Source organism: Fusarium oxysporum, genomic scaffold (assembly GCF_000149955.1).
Source record: "Fusarium oxysporum f. sp. lycopersici 4287 supercont2.67 genomic scaffold, whole genome shotgun sequence".
NCBI lineage: Eukaryota > Fungi > Ascomycota > Sordariomycetes > Hypocreales > Nectriaceae > Fusarium > Fusarium oxysporum.
In genome coordinates, this window is record NW_017264867.1 from 1 (window position 1) to 13287 (window position 13287).

The 13287-nt window shown below is 42.2% G+C and overlaps 3 protein-coding genes across 3 annotated transcripts; 1 reads left to right on the forward strand and 2 right to left on the reverse strand.

Annotated features, from left to right (window-relative positions):
- Nucleotides 1-5365: 5365 nt before the first annotated feature.
- Nucleotides 5366-8102, reverse strand: FOXG_17665 (beta-glucosidase). The gene is made up of 4 exons (XM_018397675.1): nt 7889-8102; nt 7736-7807; nt 6654-7684; nt 5366-6570 (listed from the first exon to the last, which is right to left on the reverse strand). The coding sequence occupies exons 1-3, from the start codon at nt 7943-7945 to the stop codon at nt 6905-6907; spliced, it is 909 nt and encodes a 302-aa protein (XP_018258783.1). The 5' UTR covers nt 7946-8102; the 3' UTR covers nt 5366-6570; nt 6654-6904.
- Nucleotides 8103-8503: 401 nt separating this feature from the next.
- FOXG_17666 (uncharacterized protein) lies at nt 8504-10200 on the forward strand (the record flags this gene model as incomplete). The annotated part of the gene is made up of 2 exons (XM_018397676.1): nt 8504-9040; nt 9097-10200. 2 exons carry the CDS (start codon nt 8504-8506, stop codon nt 10198-10200), a joined length of 1641 nt encoding a protein of 546 aa, XP_018258784.1.
- Nucleotides 10201-11332: 1132 nt separating this feature from the next.
- Nucleotides 11333-13077, reverse strand: FOXG_17667 (uncharacterized protein; the record flags this gene model as incomplete). The annotated part of the gene is made up of 2 exons (XM_018397677.1): nt 11333-11436; nt 11487-13077. The coding sequence occupies 2 exons, from the start codon at nt 13075-13077 to the stop codon at nt 11333-11335; spliced, it is 1695 nt and encodes a 564-aa protein (XP_018258785.1).
- Nucleotides 13078-13287: the final 210 nt, after the last annotated feature.

Sequence of the window (13287 nt, forward strand, 5' to 3'; positions counted from 1 at the left end):
TCTATTTCCTTATTAGGGTTAAATATAACCAGTATAGGTTTACTAAGGATAGCTTATTATAGTTAGTTAAATATATCCTGCGCTTCTAGTAACCAAATAAATTTTTATTCTTTCTTGGTTAGTTCTATAAGAGGGTTTATAATCTTACTAAAGTCTTTAATAAATCGTCGGTAGTAGTTGGCAAAACCTAAGAAGCTCTGTACTTCTTTAACTATAGTGGGTTTTAGCCAGTCTGCTACTGCCGAGATTTTCTTTCGTTCTATTCTAATTTCGCCTAGGGTAATAATATATCCTAGGAAGTCTACTTCTTTTACATAGAAGTAACTTTTCTCTGGTTTAACTAATAAGTTGGCATCCTATAGGGCTTTTAAGACCTTATAAATATATTCCTTATATTCTTCTTTGTTATCTAAGAAGATTAGGATATTATCTAAGTAGTATACTATAAAAACATCTAGGTATTATTATAGTATATTATTAATTATCTGCTAAAACGTTGCAGATATATTAGTAAGTCCGAATAGCATTACCAAGTATTTAAACAGTCCGAACTTAGTTCTAAATACTATCTTCTATTTATCTCCTTCCTTAATATAGATTAGGTTATAAGCTCCCTTAAGGTCTAAAGCAGTAAAGATCTATTTGCCTTATAGATAGTTCTTAAGTTCTGTAATAAGCAGAAGTAGGGTCCTGTCCTTAATTATAAGGGCATTTAGCTTCCTATAGTCTATAATAAGTTATAGTTTCCTGTTCTTCTTAGGAATAAATATTACTAGGAATCCTGCCGATAATATAGATATCCTAATATTTCCTTTTACTAATTCTATTTCTAGGTATTTCTTTAAGGTAGTAAGTTCCTTTTCATTAAGGTTATAAATCTTCTGGAATAGCAAGTTATCTATTTTAAGTTATATTTTATAGTCCTAGTAATTATACTATAGTATCTTTATTTTAAGTTCTTCTTTAAATAGTTTCTTATAAATCTAATACTCTTCTAGGATATTTTTAAGTTTATCTTATTATTCTTTCTCCTTAAGTTCCTTTTAGTATTTTAATTATTTATCTAGGTTATATAGCTATATTTAGAGGAGACCTAGGATCTAATAGTTTTATTATTTCTTGCCTTTCCTATACTTATATTATGCTCCTATTAGAGGTAGTAAATTCTTTACTTTATGCTTTCCCTTGCTATCCTCTTTAGTCAGGGTTTAAGATCTCTTATTGTTTATTATAATTATTTTATTATTACTATCAGGGTTACTAGAAAAGGTAACCTGGCTAGTCCTCTAGTTAATATGCAGGTTCTTTGCTTATAGCCAATCTATACCGAGGAGGATATTAATTTCCCTATCCAGGGGAAGGATATTAAAGTCTATTCCTTAATTCTTTCCTTAGATAAAGACCTTAAGGTAATTAATCTCTTAATTTATAATTCTATTGTTATAGTCGAAGAATTGCCCTTCTGCGTTATATAATAAGTATAGGTCTTATTTCTTTCTCCATAGTAGTTTCAGCTATATAACTATTTTTAGGTTAATAAAGTTATTCTTAGCTCTGCAATTAATCTAAGCATTTAGCTACATTCCTTTAATCCAAACCTTTAGTATTAGGCGTTTTAGTATTAGGTCTTTACATAATCCCAGAGTATTTATTAAATTAAGTTATCCTCGTTCTTACTCTTTGCTTATCTAATGCTCTATTACAGATAGCATATAACTTTTCCTAATATATCTCGGTGTATCTGTTTACAGTCACTATCATTGCACCCTTCTCCGTTAGGGCAGTTATTAATAAATTCTTTATTAAATAGCTATTACTAGAAATGTTCTTCTAGTTCTGCATCTTATTTATCCGGCGTAATTCTTTATCTAGGTTATTCGTTGTTTATTTAGGCCTAGTCGAATCCTTCTGCGAGGTTAATAGGTTTAAAGATATATTCTTTTTCTAGTGACAATTCATTACTATCTGTGTCCTCTACAGTTGTGATTTCATTAAGTCGTCATAGATCTACAGGGTTATTATATAAGTAAAGTCCGTTATCTTCCTATTAACCTTATAGTTCTTTAGTGGTATCTAAGCTTGCATTATTAGTTAATAGCCATTTTATTAGGTAATTAATCTATTTAATACCGATTTATTCCTGGCATTGTTTTGCAATCTCTTCCTTTTTATCGGCATACTTCCCTTAAGTTGCCTTTTTAAATTCCTTTTCGGCTTCTTTAATTAACTGCTAGAAGTACTTAATTCCCTCTAGTAATTCCTTTATCTTATAGATTTACTGGTAATATACTAGGTTAAATTATAATGCAGCTACTCTGAGATTTTTATGCCAGTAATATACTAAATATCTATGCATTTCCTATTCGTAGTATAGGCTGTTATTAGGTATGCTAGGTATTACTACTAGGAAACAGTTATTATCTTCCTTATTCTATTAGTAGTACTTACACTAGTAATATTTACATAATACCTATAAAATATCCTTGTAATTCAGGTTAACAGGTAGCATCCTAATATCATCGTTTTTATTAAACTTTTATTCCCGGTGTAGTAGATTTATAGCATTATATTAGTAGTAGGCTCTAATATATATTTCTTCGACTTTCTCTGTATTTCTATATTCCTTAGCTCCCTAAATATACCTATCTTCAGGTAAGAGGTATATTCTTTTTCTGACTTCGTTATATAGTGGTTTATAGGGTTATTTCTATTTATTCTCAATTCGTTTATCTTCCTTGCAGAGGTATTATGCTATCAGTCATACTACACCTCCTCTGTGTCCCATGCTTCGAGAGTGTTAATAATAGTAAGTATAAGTCCTAGTTTCCGCCTCTTATTCTTATCTGACAACTTCTTCTTTCTTTTAAAGTATCATTATAGCAAATCTAGGTGCTTTATACTTTATAATATACCCTTTTTCGGTATCTACCATAACGGTTAATCCGTCTTATTAAATAGTTATTTTTATAGGGATATTATCTACCGCTTTAGATAGTTAGGCTTATTTATCTTCCTTAGGTGGAGTTATTCTTTCTTCCCTAAGGACTCCGAGGATCTAAGGTTCTCTAAGGCGTTTCCTTTATTCGTTTTCCTGTCGTCTTCTATTTTCTTCCTTGCAATACTCAGGATCTTATCGTTTCTCTTTCTTATATTACTTTCTTCTCTCTTTTATCTCTTCCTTGGCGTCATACCTTCGTTATGCTTTTTGCAAGTCTTTATAGCGTTTTTCGGCTTTGGCTTATTCTTCTGCATCTTCCTCTGCTTATTTTTCTTTTACTTCCCTGAGGCGTTCTCCTAGGTAGTGGCAGAGTTCCGCATTATATCCCGATCTACATATGCCTAATATTTATATGCATATAGCCATTTAAGAGTCCTATTATTTAATTAGTCCTAGGGCCTACTTACCTTAGTTTAGGTCCCTAGCCCTTCTAGGTTCCAGGCAACTATATGCTATATATCTAAACTGGTTATAATTATAATATTTGCATTTAGATATATCTCACTAATAGTAATTATTACTTAGTTAAGTAGCTCTAAGTACTATAGGTCCTAGTTATATTCTATATATAGTATTATTTAATTAGTTCCCTCGTTACTATCCTTAATTTTATAAGTTACCTTAGTTATTATTTCATCGTTAATTAGGGTAATATAGGTTAAAGTTGCTTCCTTTCCGTTAGTATACGGCCTTCTCTCGCCTACATTTATACTATCATTTATCGATTTTAATCGCCATAGTAATATACATAGTCAGGTCATCCGGTCTATCGGCTAGGTATAGCTTATCCTTAATATCTTCTTTTAGGCTTTAGTAGTAAATTTCTATAAGAGACTTATTATCCTACTAGGTTTTAGCAGCTAGCTATCAGAACTTGGCTAAATATGCGGCGCATAACTTATACTACTTAAGCATAAGTAATTTAGCAGCAGCTTATTATTCCTTATTAACTACTCCGAAGTTATCTTTAAGTACTTATTTAAAGTTTTCCTAATCTCCGAAGATGTTTTAGGTATCCTAATCCTAGAGGTTTTCTTTATTTTCCAGGTAGTCCCTTATAATAGGTTTAAACTAGTCTTTAGCATCTCCCTGTATTAGAGGTGCAGTAAATAGTAGCTTCTTTGTTGGCATATCCAGTTTATTTAGGAATAGGCAAAAGTATCCTTTTATTTAGGTAAGGAATAGGATTATATCGGTTACCTAACCTTTAAAGGGTTCCGGCTTAGGTGGCTTAAGTGCTTCCCCGAGGTCGCGGCCTTGCAGTTTATTAACATTATTATTAGTTAGCGCAGCATTCTGCTGCTTATTAACTCGCATCTATAGGTTATAAATAGTATTGCATAACTGCTAGACTTCGGCCATAAGTTCAGCCGTGCTAGGTAGTGCTCTAGTATAAGGAGGTGCCAGTCTAGTATTAGTATTGCTAGACATTTTAACAGTATGATATTACTTAGTCGTTTTAACGCAGTATGTCCTAAATAAGAGCTATCAACGTGTAACAAATATGGTTTTAAACAGGGAAACTAGTCCGTACTAGGTTTATATTTGCAGATAGCATAGGGCATTAATACTAAGCGGGTTAGTTATTACATCTCTTAATAATTAAGTAATGCGTATTAGGCTTATTAATGTAAAGAAGTCTTATTAATAGCTAGTAAGCTAAGTCTATAAAAGTGCTAATAAATGTAGTCTATATACTAAGGGTGATCTAGGAGGATCACTGAGGTAGTTAGATCACGGTGATCCTGGATTATGATAGTTCCTGGAGCGTCGTAATCCTGTCTGTGAGGTAATCTAGCTCTGATTGGTCCGTAGCCGTTAAGGGGCTGATGCCTTGCATGAGTTTTTGTGGGGTACACGTGACGTAACCGCTGGGGTCGTAACACAGTGGGCCCCGACAAGACTAATTAAGCGATTATATCTCATGGTGGAAAAAGCGTGGTAGAACACGTAATAGAGACATGGCTGGATTGGTAATGGAAAAGAAATATACTAAATAAAGATGTGGTTATATGGCCTGCTCTTGATCATACTTTGTCATTCTTATATGCAATCCAAGTCGTCTAAAGTTCTTTTCTGCAAATACACTGAATCGGGATGCAATTCCACTTATTGCTTGTATAAGCAAAGCTGGATTGAAAGATGACTCGGATCACGAACAACTCAAAACCGAAGCTATCGATGATGGTTAACTTGAAATTCTTACGGTGCATAGGTGCTTTGTCGAAGTGAGACGACAGATGAAACAATAGGCTCACCAGCCGACTTCGATACATGAACAACATACTCCCCTCCGTCCAGGACCCAATAACCAGTCTTCTCATCCCAGTATGCAAGGTCACGACAATACATGGGTATGTCGATACTAGCACACTCTTGTGGCTCAATTCGAACCTTTTTGAAGCCGACGAGAACTTGTATGGGGCCATCTTCCGGATTGGAATCCTTTCTTCCAGCATAGATCTGAACAGCTATAGCTCCCTCGACTTTTCCCATGTTCGAAACCCGGACATGTACAAGGTATTTTTCCTCTGTTATTTGAGATATATTGGATAAGGCCAAATCAAACTTAGTATAGGAAAGTCCAAACCCAAAAGGGAAGTTGATACGGTCTCGTGGGAGACGATCGAAATGGCGATAGCCTATGAAAACCCCTTCTGAATAGTTGACCTCCCGCTTTTGTTGGTCGTCCAGGTCACCAGGAAAGTTGCCGTAGGCTGGACAATCCTCCAGTTGTTTCATGAAGGTGCAGGTAAGATGGCCCTCCGAGTTCTGGGCGCCAGTCAAGACGTCACAGATGGAGTGACCAGCCTCTTGTCCTGGGAACCAAGCTTGCAGTAGAGCCGCTACTTGATCAAGCCAAGGGAGAGCGACCGCGACCCCGGTGCTGTTGACGACGATTGTCGATTCCGGACAGGCCGCCGCTACTGCCTCAACGAGTCGATCTTGGCTACCTTGCTTGGGAAGATTGAAACTGGCCTGGTCTTGACCTTCAGTTTCCCACATAGGATCATTGCCGGTGAAGACGATGGAGTAATCCGATGAACTGGCCAGCTCGACGGCTTCAGAAACAAGGTCTTTGCCGTACTCTGTCATGGACATAAACCCAAGTCGCATACCTGTCTGACCTTTCAAGAAGCCCAGATCCTTTCCATCAGTGGACTGAAGAGGAGCACTGATAATCCTTATCTCATATTTCATATCTTTGCTCAAGTCGAGTTCGAACTCGGGAACTGGTGAGCCACCAAACAAGAAGGCCATCGCATCAAGACATGGTTCTACCTGGTGAAACACAATGCGACCATTCACAAGTAGCTTAGTAGGGCCAAGTCCTGCTAGGCTGACACGATAGACGCCGGGTTTGGAAAGGCTCAAGAAACCGACGATCTCAACTACCTTGTCCTCTAGCGCGTGGCCATCCAGGAGCGATAGCTCAGATTTTGCGAATCCGTGTGAAGTACTCATCGGCTCAGAAGCACCGGTCTCAAAAATTTTGAGAGAGAAGCCTGGGCTACCGTCGAGTCCGATAACCTCGGTGGTAAGAACGGGCAATTGCCGAAATGTGTGAGCACCTGATGTAAATCGTCGAGTTAGTACATGGTAACGGAGTCAACTGAGTAGTTTTGATCGATCTGTTTGGCAGCGAGACACTCACCCTTGGCAAAGACGAATTCAACATCTGCATCCGCAAAGGCCTCGCAGAGAGCATCCCAAGGCGTAACTCTATAGTGCGGATTGACCGAAGCACTTCCGCCTCCATGTGCCAGACACTCCTTGGCGTAGCCAAACACGGCAATCTTTCGACCCTTGACCTTCTCTTTCGTCAGAGGCAGGATATCGTTGGTGTTCTTAAGCAACACAATTCCTTTGGCACCAGCTTCTCGAATGAGAGCTCTATGCTCTGGCCTATCTTATGGCTTTCTCTTCAGGTTCTTTCCAATTGGGATCTTGGAAACAATTAAGACGGTTGAGGAAAGTGAGTACGTTGCGGGCACGCTCTGTGATGATAGCTTCCGTCGCCTCGCCTCGGGAAACAGCATCCAGTACTGCTTCATTAGTTCGCCATCTTGCTGGCCCGGGCATTTCCAGATCAACACCTGCGTTGAGGGAATCGGCGAGAGAATTAATTCCGCCCCAGTCACTCATTACCAAACCTTGCCAATTCCATTGCCCACGGAGGATGCCTTTCAGCAGAGGTTCATGAGAGTCAGCATGAGTACCATTGATTTTGTTGTATGAGGTCATGATAGCCCAGGGGTTGGCGCATTTTACCACCATTTCGAAGGGCTTGAGATAGATTTCGCGAAGAGCACGCTGACTTAACTCTGTGTTGACTGTGAGCCGATCTGTCTCTTGCTCGTTGGCCACGAGATGCTTTACGGTCGCCGAGACTCCCTTTGACTGAAGCCCCTGAACGCTAGCGATAGCCATCTGACCAGTCAACAAAGGATCTTCCGAAAAGGTCTCAAAATTTCGTCCTCCAAGGGGATGTCGCTGTATGCAAACCGTCGGTGACAGAATGCATCGGGCACCTTTCGTAAGTGTCTCTTCGGCTAAGGCTGTGGCCACACGCTTAGCCAGGTCGACGTCAAACGAAGATGCTATGCTGCATGCAGCAGGAAAGCATGCAGCCGTCGGGCCATCATAGATGGATTTGCCTCGAGCGCCATTAGGACCGTCACTCAACTAAACTCGTGTCAATGCAAAAAGCTATTACTAAAAACCATCTCAAGATACCTTTGCTACCGGAACCCCCTTGGATGGAATCGGGAAGGTACACCAGGGACTTCCACCTGCCAGTAGAGATATCTGTTAATATAAACGGTTAGAAGCTTGTTCAGTAACAAAACGGAAAGGGTAACGGGTGTATCGGGGGGTTGGGTGTCTAACTTTTTCCTGTAAGGTCAAGTTCGCCAAAATTTCCTCTATCTCGGCTGACGAAGACATGGCCGCAAACCCTCTGTGTGCGGACCTCGAATCTACGAGGAGGTTGGGAAGGATTGAATCAGGAACCTTTTTCGGCTCAGTTGCTATACCAATATACACAGACGGTTACAAAAAAGAGCAAGAAAGAGGAACAAAAATAGAAAGGGTACAAGAGTTCTCGTAGTCTATTGCCCCGAGGCCACAAGAGTTTCGTAGATCTACCCGCTTACGTGGTCTAATTATCGTATCAAAAACGACGCAGTCGGACCACCTTTGTGCTAGTAGACCTAGTAGGCTTTTTTAGGCTGTCATAAGATTTCCCCACCCACCTTCACAACCAAAATCCTTGCCCGAGATCCTCGGGACAACGGCGAAAAACATGCCGAGCTCCAACTTCGCCTTTCGGGTCTATCTCTCCGAAAGAGCAGTCAGACAATTCACATCCCTCCCATTGACTTACCGAGATCTTTCTGCTGGGTTATTACACCAGCTTTCTTCTTATCGTTGATCACAGCTACAAGTTTCTGTGTTCGCATTTTGTTAACATTCCAAGACTCCAAAATATACGCTTCTTTCAACATGGCTTTGTCGAATCAATGTCAAGTTCTCCGGTCGAATTCTGAAATGAAATTTAGGAATCCGATAGTCTGGGAAGATCTACCCGATATGGAGGTAATTCGTGTTGGAGAAGTCTACTACATGTCGGCGTCTTCCTTTGCCTTTTCTCCTGGTGCGCCAATTCTTCGATCAGAGAACCTCGTTGACTGGGACTATATCGGGCACTCAGTGCCAGAGCTTCCTTTTGTGAGTCGATTTTGGCTTGATGGCAATCATCAAGGTGCCTACGGCAAAGGTATTTGGGCGTCGACGATGCGATATCGTAAAAGCAATGGCTCATTCTACTGGTACGGGCCCATACAGGGCACCGACAAGACCTTTGTCTATACTGCAAGACGCCCTTCCGACCGTTGGACTCTATTGGCATCCATCGACAAGTTCTACTATGATCTTGGTCTACTTATTGACGAAGATGACACTTTCTATCTTGCCTATGGCACAAAGGCCATTCAAGTTGCCAGGCTCAGTCCTGATGGAAAACACGAAATCGAAAGCAGAGTAGGACAACACTTCTTCTCAGGTCGAAAAAACTGCCACGCTAACGATAGGCATAGGTTGTCTACGAGTCAGAGGAGTACCTCGAGGGAGCACGGATGTATAACATCGAAGGTAGATATTACATCTGGTTGACAAGACCTTATGCCGGCCAATATGCCCTAATGTCGCGATCGGGCCCTTTCGGACCGTATGAATGTCGACAGGTCATCAAAGATATACTCTCTCCCATTCCTGGTTCGGGAAGCCCACATCAAGGCGCTTTAATCGACTCTACAAGTGGAGACTGGTATTATATGGCTTTCATGGACGGCTACCCAGGTGGACGCATACCTGTCCTTGCCCCTGTCACGTTTGACCAAGAAGGTTGGCCGGAGGTAGAAGCGGATTATTCAGAGTCCCCGGGCAGATGGTGTCTTCAATATTCCCATCCCAGTCCTGAGAGTAATCATAGGCGATCCAGTGCGTGTTTCAAAAGACATTTGTTCAAGCATAATGCTTTGGATCATTGCTGGGAGTGGAATCACAACCCCGATAACTCGAAATGGAGCATTCAAGACGGGCGCTTGGTGCTCCAAACTGGCACCCTAACGGACAGCCTCCACCTCGCGACCAACACCCTCACCCACCGCGTCGTCGGTCCCAAGAGTATGGCAACCTTCTGTTTCAACATTTCTGAGCTACGAGACGGGGACAGAGCAGGTGCCTCCTTGTTCCGTAATGAGAGTGCCTACATCGGCATACATAAAGAGAAAGGGGTTTCACAGCTGGTCTGTGTACAAGATGTGGTCACAGCTCCAAGGAGTGTTCCTGTGGGCTTCATGAATGGACGCCCAGTTGCACTTGACTGGGAATCAAAGTCAAATGGATCCGTCAAGGCCGAAACAACGATGGCTGGCGACCGGGTGTGGCTGCGAATCAAAGCGGACGTCACGCCTGCTTTCTCACATGGATATGAGAAAGAAACGCGGTTCGCTAAATTCGAGTTCAGTTTTGATGGGACCTATTTCGATCAACTTGGGCCAGATTTTGCCCTCACCAATGAAGCTGTAGGCTATGTCGGATACCGGTTTGCGGTCTGTAACTGGGCAACGGTTGCGCTTGGAGGACAGTTGTCAGTAGAAAGTTGTGATGTACAAGCTTATGACGTAAATACCGAGTAGTACGACAAGAATAGAGTTTCATATGAGTTGGTCCCCCATGGTGCTGCTCACTATTGATGTAGGCAAGAGTCACCTATTCGCATTTTTCCGCGGTGGTCCACCATGCAAGACTGAGGCGTTTTACCGAAAACGCTTGTATACTGAGCGGAAGAGGCCCAAAATGAAGACGGTATTTCAACAAGTACAATAACAAGCGAACGAAGTTTCAACATCGCTCCGTCATCCTGGATGGTCACAGAAGTCATAACCTCCTTCAGCTTCTGGATATTCGTTATTCTGCACCCAAGCAAACGCACAGCCGGTAGACTAAAAGGCAAATGGGAGCGGTCACAAGCTGCATTAACAAGGAGAGCTTTCTCAACGCTTCTCACGCGGTAATTTTCCACGATGAGTCAGACTGTTGCCGTCACTTTTGGCGGGCCGGCTCTTGATCTCGAACTCAGACATTATAAATTAGAAGCTTGTCATGGAGCTAGCTTTGCACACTTACACTAATTTGTGCACTCTATCATTGGCTTTGCTGTAGATTTACAAGAGGCTAGTCGTTCTGATAGAAGTAGCCCCCCAATAGATGAACAAAAAGCAGAGTGCTAGAAACCATGGTAGTTCAATCAATGGCGGTCGATCTGAATTACGTCGATTCGTTCGCGAAAATCGATGGGAGGGGAAAGAAAGAACAGAGAAAAACAGGAAATTGTGCACAAAACCGCCATACTGGAACTGGAGGTGCACATATTGAGAAAAGATGAGGCGATCAACTGACAACTACAGGCTAGGAGTACGAATCGCATTACTGTGAATTGAAGGTTAAGCGGCTTATACACGTTAACATAAATCTACGGACTAGATGATGTATCAACAATCGATAAAATTGAACGCCTGAGCTAAGTTGACCATAATCAAGGTTTACGACAAGACCAGACACAACACTCGCAAGTACGAGGTAAAGACATGGACGCAGCTGGGCGTACACCGTGAGGCTACTACAATAAACAAGGTCCAGGGTTCAGTAATAGTGAGAAAGATTAGAAGTATAGATTCATGACGTCCTGCTCCCACCATGGTTTCTTGACCTTCTTTTTGGAGCGAAAGTGTGACCCCTTTTGTCTTGGGTTAGGTTGCATCAGGCTCACTACTCGATTACCTGGCCATTATTCTTGTATTGCCACTTCTCCACTGCGTATACGATCTCGCTCTCCATTCCGTTACTGGTCGCAAAAGCACCTAGCAAGCACCCTTGATAGTATCAGCAATCGTATGTCTAAGTGAGTCCAAATCTTACGTACCGGACCAACGTCCTGTTCCACCGCTCAAGATTGCATTATCCACCATTCTAATCACTGTGGGAACTGATCGATCCAGGTTCTCATTATTAGAAGGGCATGCTGAGAACCAGTACGAAGCATAGTCTGTCGCCTGGATGCGGAACCTAATATGTTGAATATTTGCCCATTCGACCGGCAACGCTATGAAGTCAAGGTGCTCCTGAGGTGGCTCTGCACCCTTGCCGTTGACCTGAAATTTGATGTACAGACCATCCCTCGGAACAACGGAGTTACTTCCAGCTCCCTGGAGTGATGTAAGACTCATAGCTACGTTTTGCCACTCATTCACAAAAGTGGTTGCGCCGACCTCCACTCCTTTGGGGAAGTTCGATGGTACTTTCACATCAATTTCGAAAACAAACAAAGTCGAAGTTTGGCGACGCGCTACGAGCGTCACTCCGTTGGTACTAATGTTTCCATATGAACCTGTAAGTGTCGATCTTGATGGCCGTAGTTGCAGACCATGGGTCTGACCAGTGGATGATGTACTGATATAATTTACCGGCGGAAATCTCCAGTGAACAAGGTGAAGGGGCAAAGGGGATTTTGGCGGAAATTCCAATAGCTCATCTTCATGATGCCAATGACCGGTACCGGGCATATCAAGCCGTTGAGGTAAGAATGCTGGTGCACTCAACCTCCCCTTAACAGAGGTCAAGCGAGGCCAGTCATTCTCAGCCCAAACCACTGAAAACAAGATCGTTTCCCTTCCCATCGGGTAGTGACGATATTCAGGGCCAGACCGAGTAGAAAGAGCCACTCCCCACCAGTTTCCTTCAGGATCTTGGAATAGATCTGCGTGACCAACAGTCTGGAAATACTCTGCAGTGTTGCGGTTTGTCAAGATTGGGTTCGCTTCATATGGAACAAAAGGACCATCTGGTTGGGTCGCACGGGCGATGTTGACACAATGAGGGAGATCAGTTCCACCTTCCGCGATCAAGAGGTAGTAGTACCCGTCTTTCTTATACAAATGAGGTCCTTCGGGCGCGATGCCTCCTGTTCCATTCCATATGTTCTTTACGGGTCCTGAGATTCCCGTTTCCAGGTCGAGGTTAAACTGTACAATGACCTGGTCAAAAGAGCCAGCTTGGATGTATACCTGGCCATTGTCATCCCAGAAGAGATCGGGATCGAGGATACCTTTGGGTTCCCTAAAGATGACGGGATTGCCCCACGACAGAGGATCAAAAGGGTCCAACGCCGAGAAGACGAGACCAAATCCGGTCGGCGGATCTTCTATCGTGACATATTCGACAATGACAAAGAACCTTCCATCGTGATATCGTATCGTTGGCGCAAAGATGCCATTATCTTGGGCTCTGTCGGTGCCGATTTCAGGTACCTGTTCACGGCGGTTGATGATGTTGCAGACAAGTTTCCAGTGGATGAGGTCCTTGCTTCCGTAGAGGGGGAGACCTGGAAAGATGGAAAATGAAGAGACAACGCAAAAAAACGTGTTTCCAAGTTCTGGAACGCAAATGCAACTTGGATCCGGGTTCCAACCGGGAATGATGGGGTTCATACAGGCATTTGGTCGAGGGCCAGACATTTTCTCAAGTTTGATTTCAGGCCGGGCAGAGGTTTCGCAAGGTGATGGTTCCCCGGTTTTTAGATGTACCTCATAACCAAGAAAACCGATACTAGAGGGTTTTCTTGACTAATTTAGCTTACTAGCAAAATGTGAATATGCATGAATGGCGGATCTGGGTCATAATTTGTGGGACACGGTGTAAAGACGTACCGAGAAGTTGTCCAAGCG